The sequence below is a fragment of the Meles meles genome, chromosome 11 (assembly GCF_922984935.1).
Source record: "Meles meles chromosome 11, mMelMel3.1 paternal haplotype, whole genome shotgun sequence".
Lineage (NCBI taxonomy): Eukaryota > Metazoa > Chordata > Mammalia > Carnivora > Mustelidae > Meles > Meles meles.
The window spans coordinates 23,932,651-23,949,213 of NC_060076.1; the positions used below are offsets into that span (position 1 = coordinate 23,932,651).

Sequence of the window (16,563 nt, forward strand, 5' to 3'; positions counted from 1 at the left end):
CGAATACTATAGGCTTGGAGGGAGGCTGGAGGGACAGGGGCGAAGTGGCTGCGCCGCTCCCCACCTGTAACTTGCCGGGGCTCTGGAGAAGGCCGGCCACGCCCCCTGCGCCTCGTGACGTCATTCGCGCGCCGCTGGGAGCGTGTTCCACCTGGTTCCCTCTATCTGAGCGGTCTCGCGGATTGTCCTTCAGCCCAGCTTTGGCCACTACTCACCGTGGTCGAGCTACAGGGCGGCCCCGCGCGTGTCCTAAAAGCTGGAGAGTCGCGGACGGAGAGGGGCGTGTGTGCAGCCTCGCGCGGGCTCTGGAAGGCCCGCTGTGCGTGGCGGGTGAGGCGAGGGTGGACGCACCGCTGTCTGCGGGTCCTCAGAGCTCGTCGCAGGTGAGCGACTCCCTCGGGGTGGAGGGCACGGAATCGGGCGTGTGCTCGGAATGTCCTAAGGGGACCCTTGAACGTGGAGCCTCTGCCTGCTGCAGGAAGCCCCGGAGTGGAGTGCGACGTGACTGCCTCTGCCCTTGAACCTTAAGTTCTCTTTCTGCAGACATGCCAACTGCTCCCTCCGGGGTCTCTGCGCTGCATGCTGGGGACAACGTGTTGCTCCCCTGGCTGCATATTTACCCAGCTCCTGAACTCTTTGCAGGAGTGGACAGTACCGCGAAACTAGTTAATGGGCGGCTGCTATTAGTAGATTGGATGAGAGTTCCGCACTGCTTCTCGCATCTACGACTTTTTTCGTGGAGATGCCTGCCTTGCTTCTCCATCTCTATGGCTCTCTCTCGATGTACGAGACCTCCATGTAGGCAGTGACAGAGTCCTCTCTTGTCTTCAGATCCTAGCACTCACCAAGTGCTCCGTAGATGTTTCATGTGGGCCACAAACCGGGTCGTAGGATCGATGAGACTTTGCAAAGGATTGAAAATGCATGTTGACAACCAGGGAACTAACCTGTGAATGAATAGTTTAATATGAAATATGAGCAAAAAGAAGGAAAAGACCTTTTTCAGTTTGGGGGGCAGGGAGAGTAGAAGAAATGCCATGTCCTTAAATAGAAACCTCAAATGAATAGAGAATAGCAGTACTTCGTTTTCCAGGTGGTATTTGATGTGCTGGTGAGACACCCTTGGGATAACAATAGGAGGTTGAAAATGTGGGTTTATTGTTCACTTTGGGAAGGGTTGGGGCTAGACGTGTAGATCTAATCAGCATATCCGTGAGCTGTCTGTACCTGTAGTCGTGGGCATGATAATTAGCCAAGAGCTGAGAGAACGGAGGAGCAGGGTGGAGGAGTTGCCAGAAATTTCAGAGAGGATACAGACTTGATCTGTGTTATGAAGAGATCTGTGGCACAATTAAGGGCTGGGAATAGAGTAATGGAAGGTGAGAGCGTTGGGCATTGCAGAATGAAAAGAAAAGGTACTAATAATGTCCTGGGGGAGGGTGGAGGATACAAATTCCCTAGACTTGAAAAGAAGTGAGGACACTTCTGAGAAGATAAGGGAATGAGGATGTAGGTGTGAAAAGTTAGCTAAGTTCCTTTTGAGCCTAGAAGGGTTGGGATGGGGGAAATGAATGATGAGCTCACCTTCATTAGCGATTTTGAGGGCTCTGTGACTTGAGAACTCCAGTTGTTTGCTGTTTCGGTTAGTTGGGGTCCAATCAGGAAAGTAGAAATCACACAAGATTGCAACAGAATTTAATATGAAGAATTAGTTAATTGCTGTTAGAGAAATAAAAGAAAGGGAGCAGTGAAGTAGTATAAAGGGTAAAACTGATGGAAGTAGCTACAACACTTAGCTTAAGGCTTGGGTTTGAAACAAGGGAAGATGGAGTTATCATGACCTAATCTTGGAGGAGAGACACTATTAAATCTGGGACTCAGACTTCTGGTTGAGGACTCTGGAATTCATAGGAGGAGTCCCACATTCTGGATTTCAGTGTCTGGAGGGAGACTGCCTGGTTAGTGCTCGTATCTGTTGGGGGTGAGGTTTATGAGCTTGGTCCTGGGAGTGCTAGGAACTGGGACCACAGGCCCCTTCAAGAATGGAGGCCCATTGCTGGGACGACAGTGACAGGCACAGCAAGATAACAGGAAAAAGAAAGTCCTCAACTCCTTCTGTCTTTATCCTCCAAATTCTTACCCTGGGGTCCTTGGACCCCAGGGCTCCACAGATTGTTGGTTAATGGAATCCAAGTTTACAGCAAGGGGTATGAAGACATTTTGATGATCTGATAATGGGAACAATAATAGCATGGTTATTATTACATAAACTAGCATGAAAGACAGGAGACTCTATACATTGGATCCCAGTTGCCTGTCTGTTCTCTTTTCTTGCTCTTTTGTTACTTATTCATGTCTAACCAGCAGTCTCTCATCGCGAATCTACCCATCCTTTCAGATCTGTGTCACTGGTCGTGTGTATATTTAAAGATGAAAGGTGATTTTAAATTTCTTTAAAAACCCAAGTTTTCTACATAGAATTAGGTCTGAATTAAAAACCTGCATGGTGTAATACAGGTTCAGACAATTTCCAGAAGTTCTTGACTGTGAATGTCACCAAAGCTTAAAAAACCATTGTTGGTCTTGATTTTCTTCCTTACACCCACCATGTATCGTCTTGCCTTCCTCTTAACCTACATTACATGTACTTATTTTATATTACACTTAAAATTATGTGCAGTGGTAGGATGAGGATTAACTCATTATAACTCATTATATTCTTACACTGTCATATGTATGAAATGCAAAATGAGAGAATTCACCTTGGATGAAGGTGATAATAGGGCCATTCTGTTCTGTATATTTGCCACTCCTACCGTAAGTTAGGGACTTCTAATAATAAACTTTAAAGGGATCTGAGTACAAATACCTAGCGTGTTAACATAAGTTTTTTTTTTCTCTTAGCTAACATTATGCATTAAAGCAAGTCTGATTTGGCCAGACCAAAGTAGGTTTCCTATTTATCATCCTTTTTTACCTTTTCTATTATACTGGTAAAAACTAGTCCAGGAAAGCAGAATTATGTGAAGTGGTTTTATCAAGTCATCAGGCTCTTTCGATGTTGGTCATCATTTTGAAGTAAACTGCTATAATTTCATAGTGTCTTTATTCTCTGCCTGAGAATAATACTTTTATTTCTATCTTTAGTTTTGGCATTTTAAATTTTTTTATTTTTTATTTATTTATCTTTTTTAAAAGATTTTATTTATTCATTTGACAGATAGAGGTCACAAGCAGGCAGAGAGGGAGGAGGGAACAGGCTCCTTGCTGAGCAGAGAGCCCGATGTGGGGCTCGATCCCAGGGCCCTGGGATCATGACCTGAGCCAAAGGCAGAGGCTTTAACCCACTGAGCCACCCAGGCACCCCTCAGCATTATTTTTTAAATGAGCATATAAAGCCAGTTTACAAATTTATCTGGTGATATTAAAGCCATTTTATTCTAGATTTTCTTTAACTGACAGTGTATGTATATATATATATATATATATATATATATGTATGTATATATATATGTATGTGTATGTGTATATATATATATATATGTATGTGTATATATTATGATTTATAAATCTTTCAGGTTATAAAGATATTTTTACATGCAAAAGTGAAATGTTTTCCTATTTATTGGACCTTTTCAACTTTGCTGAGAAATAAATGATGTTAAATCTTTTTGAAGAAAAAATTGTGAAGTTGAGGACCTTTCCTCTCCCATAGAGTAGGAACTTAAAGTAGATTTCAGAGCCTCAGTTTGTAGAGCATAGATGAACACCCTGAGTTGGTGAGGTTGCTAGCACGCATCCCTGTGTTGGTTCAGATTAGGTCTGTTTCTTTTTTCCCTTGGTTATTCTAACTACCACATCCCTGCCCCTGAATCATTTTGCTTCTCTGAGTGTCATTTATCACTAGTAAGCTTTTCCTTTCTCTCAGAGTAATTCTTCATCAAGAGGTATTTGTTCTTTTCTTTCAGGCATTGCTTCATCATGAGAAATTTAAAGTTATTTCGGACCCTGGAGTTCAGGGATATTCAGGCTCCGGGGAAACCTCAGTGCTTCTCTCTCCGAACTGAACAGAGGACAGTGCTCATTGGCTCAGACCATGGACTGATAGAAGTAGACCCTGTCACAAGAGAAGTAAGTTAGTGATGGAGAATGCTAACACTTGCGGGACTCTCAACTTATCTTTTTCCAAACCTTCCCCTAGATAGTCTTTAGTTTAAATCTTACTGAATTCATATCCTCCTAAATGAACATTCCCTTTGCTTCATATTGGTGTCACATTAGATATTACTTAGATAGTAACCTACCCTTAACCCTGCTTCTGTTTGAAATGTAAGTTGACAAGATCCTGACTTTGTATTTCGTTTGGGTGCCCTACTTTTTACTTTCCGTCATGTAAATAACTGTGTCTCAACAGGGAATACAAATGAAAATTGCCCATAGAGGTTTGTAAAATTGTGTTTCACCCTCCTTCCTGTGCCAACTAAATCAGAATCTTCACTGCTGGATCCCGAGTGTGTAGTGTATATATATGTGTGTGTATACTTATATTTACATGTATGCATATATGCAAATATATGTACCTGTGTGTGTATATATGTATACACATACTTAAGAAATCTTTGAGTTGATTCTGAGATCTTTAATTATATATTTTGCTACTAATGTATTTTTTTTTTTAAGATTTTATTTATTTATTTGACAGAGAGAGATCACAAGTAGATAGAGAGGCAGGCAGAGAGAGAGAGAGGGAAGCAGGCTCCCTGTTGAGCAGAGAGCCGGATGCGGGACTCGATCCCAGGACCCTGAGATCATGACCTGAGCCGAAGGCAGCGGCTTAACCCACTGAGCCACCCAGGCGCCCTATTTTGCTACTAATGTATTTTAGGTGATTACATCCTTAATTCTTTTCCCCATACTATAGAAATTTTAGAAAACCATAGTTGTTTATTTTTTTTTAAAGATTTTATTTATTTATTTGATAGACAGAGATCACAAGTAGTCAGAGAGGCAGGCAGAGAGAGAGGAGGAAGCAGGCTCCCCGCTGAGCAAAGAGCCCGACATGTGTGTGGATCAATCCCAGGACCCTGAGACCATGACCTGAGCCGAAGGCAGAGGCTTTAACCCACTGAGCCACCCAGGTGCCCCAGAAAACCATAGTTTTTAACTTCATGTTTTATTGGGCTTTTTCTTTTTTTTTTTGAGACCATGCTTCTTGCTTTTGTTTAGTGCTTGCTTAGCAAAAAGGTCTGATTAACTTTTTTTTTTTTTTTTATTAAAGATAGTAGTGTTGTGCTATTTCTCTAATGAAAGTTTGGGTTTTAATCTAGAAAAAAAATTGAAAGCTTTTTTATTAGGAGGGAAGCGTTAATTTTTTTTGGAAATGTTGTTCTTGCAAATAGATTGACCTAATTTATTTATGTGTTTGTTTTGGTGAAAGGTGAAAAATGAAATTTCTTTAGTGGCTGAAGGCTTTCTTCCAGAGGATGGAAGTGGCTGCATTGTAGGTATTCAGGACTTGCTGGATCAGGAGTCTGTGTGTGTGGCTACAGCCTCCGGAGATGTCATACTCTGCAATCTCAGCACGTGCCAGGTAAGTGGAACAGTCCAGTGAGGAGAAGAACTCTCAAGCATCGTCACACAAGTCATGTGTTTTCTGTAGAAGTTTAAAAAATCAGGAGCTAATGCTTAAATACTACATTTAAGCATTTTGCAAATTAGAGCCTTAGCGTGATGTATTTCTTTACAAAAAGTTGTTGGCATGGCTTTGACTGTATTTCAAAAACTCTCTTTCGTCTGCTGGTGTAGCTGGATTGTGTTGGGAGTGTAGCCAGTGGTATCTCTGTCATGAGTTGGAGTCCTGACCAAGAGCTGGTGCTTCTCGCTACCGGTAAGCTTGTCACTGTCTCTCACTGTGACTTTTATAAAACATGACTCCTAATATCTTAGAGGCTTATGTTGTGCAGGGTTTATTCAAAAAAAACTTTGAACAATGATACCAGAATTGTAATCTAGAGGGAATGTGTTCTTTTTGACGTAAGTTTCATCTCTTAATACATTGTTTTAAGAAGTTATTTCATATTACTTTTTCAATTTTTGGAAATGGGAAACAAAGTTGTAAAAGTTGGAGAATCTACAAGCTCCACAGTTGTAGTTAAAAATGTTAACAATATTTAACCTACGCAAGAGGAAGAGTTGCTATAAACCTATTCTAAAGACTGCTCTTACAGCTCTTTTAGGAGCTCTCATGAGCTCTTAAAAATTACTTTTTTTCCTTGAAGTCTCTTCATTCCAGATGAGTTTCTGTAAGCTGGTGCCCCTGATGAGGTGTGTGTTGGAAAAGATACCTTGGTGAAGTGTTGAAGTTAGTAGAGGAGGGCTAGGTAGACTTTTTTATGTTAGCTCTCCATACATAAATGACTGAGAATAAGCACCAAGTAACTTAGCTGGTCAAAGATTTTTTTTTCTTTTTTCAAGTAAGAGTCAAAATATTTAGAATGAATTATTTCTTCCCTCTTCTGACTCTGAACTCCTCCACTCCAGTTCTGTAACTTCCAGTGTTGTAGTTACTTACAAAATACCAAATTTGTTTCATGGAAACAAAATCGTTCTTATTTGTGCCTATCCAAGGTCAACAGACCCTAATTATGATGACAAAAGACTTTGAGCCAATCATGGAACAGCAGATCCACCAGAATGATTTTGGTGAAAGTGAGTATAACTTTGTTCGAAACATTTTGTGATCTAAGTTCCTCTCAGGTTTGATCATTTTCTTGTACATTAGTAGCCACATCGTAAACCCCAAAAATTATGAAACATGAGGCCTTGTGCATTAAGTGTCTGAGAAGCCCGTTCCTTTAGCCCATTCCAGACTGTAAAAGGCATACCTCTGGTGCCTCTCCAGGTCTGAGAGTTCACTTTGCCAGTAACCTGGGGAACAGAAATCTGCTTAATGTTACCTACATAGTTGTTGCCGAGCACTCAGGACAGGCTTAGGCTGGGACTTCAACGAAAGGAACTGTGCTAGCTAAAATAAAGAGAGCATTTCTGGGGTACAGTTTTGGAGCAAAAACAAGAGAGGTGGGATAGAAGGCTGAATTTTAGTTCTTGCTGATTAGACCTGACTCTACATTTTCTTGGAAACCATCAGATTGTTATCTTGCTAAGATGTAACTGAGGTGATTTGGGCCTTGAATCTCTGGGAGTATTGAAAGGGGAAAAGGGGGCAAGGGTTCATTGTATGTAAGAAGCTCTGACCAACATGAGGACACCGGATAAATGGCCTGGTTGGAGAAAGGGATGAGGGGAGAAGGGATTTTACTTCTGTTGATTCCTGACCTCATGCCTTCTTGTTCTACCAACTCTGAGAACTCATTTACAAAATTGTTACTCATTTATTCATTCAAAAATAATTTATTCAGAAATGATTTTTGAGTAGGTACTATGAACACAGCAGTGTATTTGGTGCTATGGATAAGATAATTCAGGTCTTCCTTTGAGGAGTCCCATAATAGCATAATGTGCAGGTATTAGCGTAGCATGAGGGGAGGAAGGGAGCAGTGGAAAGGGAAGACTTCCCAGAGGAGGCTGGAGTGAACTGAGTCTTGGCCGGGCCGAAGTCGTGTTGGGTTGGTGAGAGTTGAGGGTGGAGAGGAGTGGTCTAAGCAATGGGTTAGTCCATTTCAAGGCACATATGCTTCCTAGGTGAGTCCTGGCTTGTTGAGGCAGCTGTGAGTACTTCTGTATTGCTGCTGGCAGGACATGAGTGTGGCTTGAAGTAAACAGGATGGATTTTGATTAAGTTTGGTAGGGAATTTGGATATATAGATGATCAGCCATTAAAGCTTTTGATGATGCAAGATTGGCTGATTAGTGGAGAGGGCAGAGGCTGGAGGAAGGGTGATCAGATAGGAGAGGTACAGGAATTCAGATAAGTTGGGTGTGGGGCTAAAAGAAAGTGTGAATTCAGGAAAAATTTGGTTCTCAGTAAAGAGAGGCAGGCATACATTTTTTGAATTATCTGAGAAATGTCTTTGCAGTATGTATGCATGGTTCCCCTGCCATCCTAGCCAGTTTGAGAAATAGCAGTTTAGAAAATGAAATAAATGGGCTTGGGTATGTAAGGTGAGGAAGAGGAGTTTACTGGGACTCTAGTCAGAAGCTCAGGTGATGGGACTAAAGATGGCAGTAACCAAGAGGGAAGGTGGGCAAGTGCTGGGCTGTAAGCGGGAGGTGGCGAGTTCTGTTTTGGGTTTGTTTAAGGGCCGTATGGGATCACCACGTGGAGTACGAAGATACAAGGAGCTGAAGCTCAGGGTAGACCAGACCTGTGGATTGGGACTCAGTGGCATGGAGGGACCCTCCCAGTCTTGGGAGGAGGTGAATTTGGTAGGAGCAGGTATGGTACTGGAAGAGTCCAGGATCCATGGTGGAATTCCTGGGCATCTGTTTTGATTATAGAAGAAGTAACCAGCACATCTTTGGGTGGGGAAGTGCACTGGGCCGGATAATCCCACTAACTTTTTCAGAAGCCTAATAGAGGAGTGTAAGTCAAGGGGGAAGGTGGCCAAGTTAGAGTCTTAGGTCTTAGATATATATATGTCAGTACAAAAAAAAATGACTCTGTGGAGTTATGAATAGGTATTTTCCTCTAACCTAGGGGTTGACAAACTTGTTCTGTGTAGGGCTGGATAGCAGTTATTTTCAGCTTCGCAGGCCACTTAGTTTCTCTTGCAGTAACTCACCTCTCCTACTGTAGTGTGAAAGCAATTGTAGACAACACATAAAGGAATGAGCACGTCTGTGTTCCAATAAAACTTTGTGTTTTTTTTTTAGATTCAGTATATTTATTTGATAGAGCACGCGCACGAGCAGGGGGAGTGGCAAAGGGAGAGGGAGAAGCAGACTCCCCACTGAGCAGGGAGCCCCATGTGGGGCTCGATCCCAGGACCCCAGGATCATGACCTGAGCTAAAGGCAGATGCTTAACCAACTGAGCTACCCACACGCCCCCATTAAAACTTTATTTGTAAATGTAGACATAGGCTGTAGTTCGCTGATCCCTGCTGTAACCCCATCACTTATTGTCTACTCTCATTGGGACAGTCGTCTTGCTTCATTCCTTGGTCCTTTACATCTCTCTGGAAGGTTTCAGAAGCACAAGGGTGTGCCCTGGGGTAGGTGTTGCTGCTCATAGACAGCTGCAAGGTGCCCTTTGAGGTATTATAGTACTCACATGTGCCCATGGGAAGCAGACAGGAAATGTCATGCTGACCCATAATATATAGAAACTATAAAAATAGCCCTGCTTCATCAGAAGCAGTGGCAGGAGGGAAGTATTGGGTTTTGGATCTGGCTGATGCTTTAAGAGACATCTCTGTAGTACCTGTTGCCGGTAGATGCCTGATCCTCCTCCAGGAACAGGGGGCTGCATTATTTTAGCATCTCTGATTTCATATTTTATGCAAGAGAAACATTACGATTTAGAGAGAACCTCAGGCTAGAAGGCAGATAACCTGTGTTCTAATTTTGGCTGCTTCCACAGTCTTTGTCTGTGTGAGACGTGAACCCCATCTATACAGTTCCTTCCGCCACTGATAGGGATATGGGATACATTTAGTTGATTGAATGCTTACAATCAGAATTTTATTCCCAGCTCTCATCTTGAGTTTAATGTTCTTATCCATGGACGTGTCTTGTAAATTCTTCATTTTCATTCTTTTTACTTACATAGTGGGAATTGCTGAGTATTATCAAGGGAATTCAGAATATATAAGATGGCAGTAAAGTGCTTTCCCAAATAAGACCATTTCAAATTCTTCAATGCTGTGTATAATTTGGAATATTGGTTTTTCAAATATTGAGTGCTGGTCAATGTATTGAGAGGTCTGAGAGGACCCAAATAATTGCCAATGACTAACTTAATAAAGAATAGCAGTGAAACTGCTTTTATTTCATTTCATTTAACTTATTGGTTATCGTGCCTGTTCTCCATCCATTGTTCCCTAGGCAAGTTTATCACTGTTGGATGGGGCAGGAAGGAGACACAGTTCCACGGATCAGAAGGCCGGCAGGCAGCCTTTCAGGTGCAGATGGTAAGATTGGTCTGATGGATACAGAGCCTTGACTGGAACAAATAGAGAAGTTTTGCCATCTACCAGAAACTCTGGGTGTCCTCTTACAGGCTAATAATGGACAGAGCTCTTGTGCTGTAGTAAAACTGAAACCATTTTGAGCCCTCAGGGAAATCATCATTCTGGAAAGATCTTTTTTCTTGCCAAGTTGCTTTGTGATTTCTTCTCAGTCTAGAGAATAATGATAACCAATTCTCAGTTTAAAAAATGTATCATCACAGATAGAAATGAAACATTTTGTGTATCTTTTCCCATTACTCTTTCCTTCCTTCCCAGAAAGAGTTGCTGTCTTTCCTTCACTGTTGATCATTTACATGGGTGTTTTCATAGTTTTTTCCTAAATATATATATTAGATACTTCTTATGATTTTTCCCTTTGGATGAAACTCTTTGTTTTTCTTTTTTATGAATACCTTTTGAAGGTAGAACTATAGGAGTTAGTGATAATGAATTAAATGTGGGGTGAGAGAGAGGAATTGAGAATAATCCCAAGATCTGGGCTGAGCGAATGGAAGCATACTATTTATGTTACATGTAGACATTTCCATGAGCTCCATGGGACAGGTGGATCAGTAATACACTGCCTGTCGTTTACATTTCCACCCATAATGATTTGTCGTCTGTCATCTCTTAACCCTTCATTAGAGGAGTTTGTGTTCTCTGCCGTAGGGCAGTGTCATTGAGATTAGGTCTTATTAGATGGCTGGTATACTCCCTCCTGTGCAGAGTGTGGTGCTGGTACCATTCTGCTGCACCCCATTTCTGGAATGGGGAACCTCTGTCTTCAAGACCTTCAGGATTGAGATCCAGGTGGCGTTGGAGACCTTTATTCTTCCCATACTGGAACATAGAGTTCTTCTGTGTTTTCGCCCATTGCTACTGGCTTTACCACCTCTGGTTTTCCCTGCCTGCCTTCCTCTCATCTTCTTTACTCGTCCCTATACTGTTGTGAAGCTTACACAGTCATCAAAGATCCAGAACTCTACCCTCTTACGTTTAGATAAATGAAACATTTATTTCTTTATCCTAGTTATCTGGCAGATTCCTGAGCTCATTATATTTAATATCCAGATGTGCAGCTCTTTTCCTGTGTTGCTGTGCTTGGAGGCCACTTTTTCTTATGCCTGAAGACAGATTTTGTTTTGTTCTCCTTTCTTGATGATTTCTGGGCCTAAAAGACCTTCTAGAAGGCTTCCTGAGGATTCTGTAAAGTTGGTTTTCTACATAGCTGAAACCTCATGTAAAAGATGTAACTTTAATAGCCTGGGGCTTGTTTGATTCTGGGCCATTTACGTCCTCCAGTAACATTTGTGTTCCTTCGCCTTTTTAGTACGAGTCGGCTTTGCCCTGGGATGACCATAGACCACAAGTGACGTGGCGTGGTGACGGCCAGTTTTTTGCTGTGAGTGTTGTTTGCCCAGAGACAGGTATGGAAATAAATTGCAGTTAAAGAAAAAAAAATATTTTACAAAGTTCAAGAAGGTTTTCTCCCTTTTGCTTTCTTTTTTTTAAAGATTTTATTTATTTATTTGACAGACAGAGATCACAAGTAGGCAGAGGCGGGTGGTTGGGGGGTGGGGAGAAGCTCAGCGGGGAGCCCGACACGGAGCTCAATCCCAGGACCCCAGGATCACGACCCAAGCCGAAGGCAGGGGCCCCAACCCACTGAGCCACCCAGGAGCCCCTCTTCCTTTTGTTTTCTAAAATTATACATACAAGGTGGTGCTTTAGATATTAAATGCACTTAGAGCTAAGAACTAGAAGAATTCTTTGAGGTCATCTGGTCCAACCTCCTACCTATTGGGTACAAATTCTTAACCAGATTAATCTACTTGGTGGTTTTCATTAATCAGATGTTTGAATAGTTCTGACTTGACAGCATTCTAAGTTTGTTTATTTTAACCCTGCCTGCTGCCCAGGAGCTCGGAAGATCAGAGTATGGAACCGAGAGTTTGCTTTGCAGTCAACCAGTGAGCCTGTGGCAGGACTGGGACCAGCTCTGGCTTGGAAGTGAGTGGGAGAAGAAACCTTGTAACTTCTTCCTCTGAGAGGATCTTGGAACTACTGGTAGGGCTAGTGGTACCTGTTGAGTACAGGTGTTAAAGTAACTCAACAGGATATTAACTTTTCATTTGGCCATAAGCCCATATCTTTTTTGTTTTAGTTTTTCTTAAGTTTAAATTCAATTTGAATAATGGATTCAGAGCTTCTTCACAGATGTCATTCCAAGGCCCACACATTTTACAACTTATAGGGCAGGCCTGTATGAAGCCTTTGTGTATCGCAGAAAGTGGTGCTTAGAGGGAACTCATAGTCTACCAAAGCTCTGTCGGGCAGTGGAGCTCTGGTGAAAACTAGGAAAAGGGCTCTCTTCTCTGCACAGGCCACAAGCTCTTTCGCTAGAGGGTTCTGCTTGCCGAGGAAAACGCAGGCTGGATTCAGGCTCAGTTTACCTCCTTTCCGGTCTCTGCAGCAGCCCTGAGTAAAGTCCGAAGAAATGTTTCCTTCTCAGTGGCATCTGTTACATGCCAAACCCCTGGGTCTCTGGGTTTTAGACATCATGTTTCCCACCAGCGTTTGAGTGACAATTGAATGATGGAGCAGAGAGAGGTATTTAAATTAAAACTGTAGAGACAAATATGAACAAGATGAGTTGATTGGGATATTTTAAGTCGATTGAGAAGTCTTATGAAGTACCTGAGCATGGAATAGTTGCTGAAGTCATGGGCTTGAAGGAGAGCTACATTATGTTTTTATAGGACATTATATTTGGAATAGTTTTAGAAATTTATTGTTTTCCTTTTTAGAAGTCACACTGGTGCAGTCTAACTTTGTAAGTCTTTGTGGGCAAATGGAGCTTTGTGCGGATTAGGAAGAGGCATCTGTTCTCTGGGCAGGTGTAGTCCACACTAGGCTGAAGTGCTTGGCAAGAGACATGTGCGATTTAAACCTTCCTTGGGTGGAAATTTTTTGTTGGAAAAATCATTTCTCCGACTTTCCTCTTGCTCTTAGCCCACGGGCTGTGCTTTCAGATGTCCTAACGCTTGGGGTTTGCTTTAAGGCCCTCAGGTAGTTTGATTGCATCTACCCAAGAGAAACCCAATCAGCAGGATATTGTGTTTTTTGAGAAAAATGGCCTTCTTCATGGACATTTTACGCTTCCTTTCCTCAAAGATGAGGTTAAGGTAAGTGCCTGAGTTGTTTCAAATTGAGAGGACTTCCCAAAGCTATAGAGGCTTTTATCTGATATGGGCATGTAAAGAGAAGCTCCAGAGTAGACGGCGATAAAAATAGTGGTTTCTTATAATTGAATCTTTTTTGAAAGAGAGTTTTTTTTTTAAGGATCTTTGGCAAAGAAGAAATGGCATTCTTTCGTACCCTAGGTAAAACACAGATAGAAATAGAAATTCTCATATTTGAACAAAAGCGTGCTGCTTCCAGTGGTAGGTACTTTTCATTAATAACATTTAAACCTTAAGTGATTTGTGTCCCATTAGGGACAGAGAAACACCAAATGGTGAGCTTTAATTATATAAACATAAATATCTAAAATTATGTTGCAAGTAAATTAAAAATTGAAGTTAAGGTTGAGAGAAGAATTTAATGAATGCCCATGTCCTTTGTACTCACTTTCAAAAGATGCCAGTGTTTTGTAGCGTTTTCACACAGTCACCGCTTTCTAATCTAAACACACGTTTTTATTTCCTGGGGTTTTAATTTTAGAAATTGTGTCTTTAATATTCATTTCTAACAGGTAGATCCATTATCACACCTTACAAGATTAATAATAATTCCTTACTATTATCCTAATACCTGGTTCATGTTCAGATTTCCCCAGTTGTCTAAAAATGCCAGCTTGCTGTCTAAAAATGTCAACTTGCATTGGGTTAAGTCTTAAATTTTTAATAATAATGCATTTTTTTAACATCTCCTACACATAATGACATATTACCTAGATTTGCTTTATTAAATTCATAATTTATAGCCTGGCATCAGCCATCAAATAGTGGGATTATTTGTCTTGTGAGAGCAGGGAATTCAGCTCTGATAAAGATTTTGAAATATATACATAGTTAAAAGCCAGCGACATGTCTTTTTTTTCCTACTAGGTAAATGGCCTGCTCTGGAATGCAGACTCCACTGTGCTTGCAGTTTGGCTGGAAAACCTTCCGAGGGAAGAAAATTGCACGCTACAAACATATGGTGAGATAGCGCTAGTATCCGAGCCTTGCACTGCATAAAATGTGGTTTGAAGTAGTTGGCTTTGGAGTTGCTTTTCTCCCTTGCACTTTGTCCTGTAGTAGAATCAGAGGTAACTGAGGAGATAGATAGGTGGAGATGAGGGAGTCGTTTAGTTTTCATTATTTATGGATTTTAGTCATGTATCAGTCAGGGTTCTCTAGACAAACAGACTCAGGGCAAGCTGGCAGGTTGGAAATTCAGTGAAGAGTTGATGTTGCTGTCTTGAGTCTTAGTCTTAAATCTGTAAGGACTGGCCTACGGTCTGGAACTCAGGCAGGTTCTGTGATACAGTCTTGAGGAATTCCTTTTCTGGGAAACCTCAGTTTTTGCTCTTAAGGCCATAAACTCTTTCTATGAGACCCACCCACGTTCTGAGGGATACTCTTTTGTATTTAAAGTTGATTGTGAAAGGTAATCACATCTACCAAATAACCTTCCAGCAATATCTAGACTAGTGTTTGTTTAAATAGCTGGGCATCATAGCCTCGCCAAGTTGACATATGAAACCAACCGTCACAAGCCATCAGTGCTTCCTCTGCATGGATGGTGTTGCTGCAGGAAGTTGAAGTGCTAGCCGCAGGAAGTTGAAGTGCTAGCCGCAGGAAAGCTGTAGCAGCGAAAGAGAAATGGCATTAGCCACAAGAAAGAACCATCTCTCTACCTTTTTATTGTAGATCAGATTGTAGATAAGTATTTTTCAGTGTCTGTGTAGTATGTGAAAGTATCAGAAAGTAAGGATGAGAAGAAACAAAAGTTTTTCCATAATTCTATTGCTCAGTAATGAGCACTATTAAAATTTTCTTGTCCTCCAGATTTTATGTGTATGAAACAATATAGCTATGATCTCAGTTAAGTATATGATACATGTAGATTTATAATGTCACAAACGTTTCCATTTCAAGTACCCATGGGCATCATTTTAAATTGCTGTATAATACTCATTTGTGCCACAGCTTATTAAATCTCATGCCGTTAGGCACTTGAAGTTTTGTAATTTTTCCTGTCAACAGCAATGCACTGAATATTTTCATAAATTTATTTAGTTGCTTATTTTTTGAACGGCTTTCAAACTTTTTAGTCAATAGAACTGAAATGTTATCTACAAGCGATTTGTTTATTCATTCATGGCACAATCCTTCTCAATACTAGCTGTACCTTTAGGAAAAAAATGCCATCCAGGCCTAACATCTCAGTGTTAGAATGGGGACTATTCGTCAGTGCTTAATTAAAAAAATAAAAAAGCTCCCTAGATAGTGATAACATGTAGCCAGAGTTAGCGGACCACTGATTAGGCCAGGTGGCAGGGGCTGGCACTGTGGTATGTTCGGGATAAAAGTGCGGCATAGGAACGGCCCCTTTGTCCTCACAGAACATGAGTATGTGGTCTAACTTAGCAACTTACAGCTTGGTAGAAGTGTTTAAGATTGGTTTTGACATGATTAGGTCTTTCCCCCCCAGCTTTATTGAGCTCCAGCACTGTGTAAGCTGAAGATGTACACTGGGATGATGTGATGCATGTATCTGTTGTGACATCTTTACCACAGTGAGGTTGGTTAACATCCTTCACGTCACCTAATTCCCAGTTTGGTTAATGTGTGAGAATATTTAAGACGTAGTCTCACAGCAGCTTTCAAGTGTACCGTACAGGCTGTTACCTGTAGTCAGCGTGCTGTTTGTCAGCTCCCCGGAACTTGAACTCAAGAGCTTGTGCTCTTTGACCAGTATCGCTCCCATCTCCTCCCTACCCCAGCAGTAGGTCTTCCTCTTTCAAAAGATGTGGGAAGGGAAGGCTGCTGATAAAGGATAAGTAGTGACTTTTCTCAGAGAGCTGAGCCATGCCTAATAACAGATCACCTGCGGCATAACTGTAGGGAAAGCACCTGGGGGAAAACAATTAGCCCAATACAGCAGAGCGAGCTCTCAGATTGAGTGTTCTAATACTTTTAATCTAATTGCCTGATTTTCTTCTGTATGAATCTGTATGAAAAGACAACTCTCTAAAGCACTGTCATCCTAGTAACTTTCGTCCTCATGATCCTAAAGTTTGAAAGTAGGGACAACCTGAACATGTGTGCTTCTGGCCTTTGTTCGTCCCCGTGGAAACTGCTTCTTGACTATTATTATTGTCAGTATTATTTAGATGAAGATGCTGAGCAGGAGGGGTCATTTGAAAAAGAAATAATATCCCCCAT

The 16,563-nt window shown here is 41.5% G+C and overlaps 1 protein-coding gene across 1 annotated transcript in view; it reads left to right on the forward strand.

Annotated features, from left to right (window-relative positions):
* The first annotated feature begins 113 nt into the window (after nucleotides 1-113).
* Nucleotides 114-16,563, forward strand: part of ELP1 (elongator acetyltransferase complex subunit 1) — a 59,721-nt gene continuing 43,271 nt past the window's right edge. The window contains exons 1-10 of the mRNA XM_046022025.1: nucleotides 114-383; nucleotides 3,969-4,131; nucleotides 5,438-5,590; nucleotides 5,806-5,887; nucleotides 6,628-6,708; nucleotides 10,005-10,090; nucleotides 11,460-11,556; nucleotides 12,049-12,139; nucleotides 13,191-13,314; nucleotides 14,239-14,332. Coding sequence (XP_045877981.1) covers nucleotides 3,982-4,131; nucleotides 5,438-5,590; nucleotides 5,806-5,887; nucleotides 6,628-6,708; nucleotides 10,005-10,090; nucleotides 11,460-11,556; nucleotides 12,049-12,139; nucleotides 13,191-13,314; nucleotides 14,239-14,332 — 958 coding nt within the window. The 5' untranslated portion in view covers nucleotides 114-383; nucleotides 3,969-3,981. The remainder of the gene's footprint in view (nucleotides 384-3,968; nucleotides 4,132-5,437; nucleotides 5,591-5,805; nucleotides 5,888-6,627; nucleotides 6,709-10,004; nucleotides 10,091-11,459; nucleotides 11,557-12,048; nucleotides 12,140-13,190; nucleotides 13,315-14,238; nucleotides 14,333-16,563) is intronic.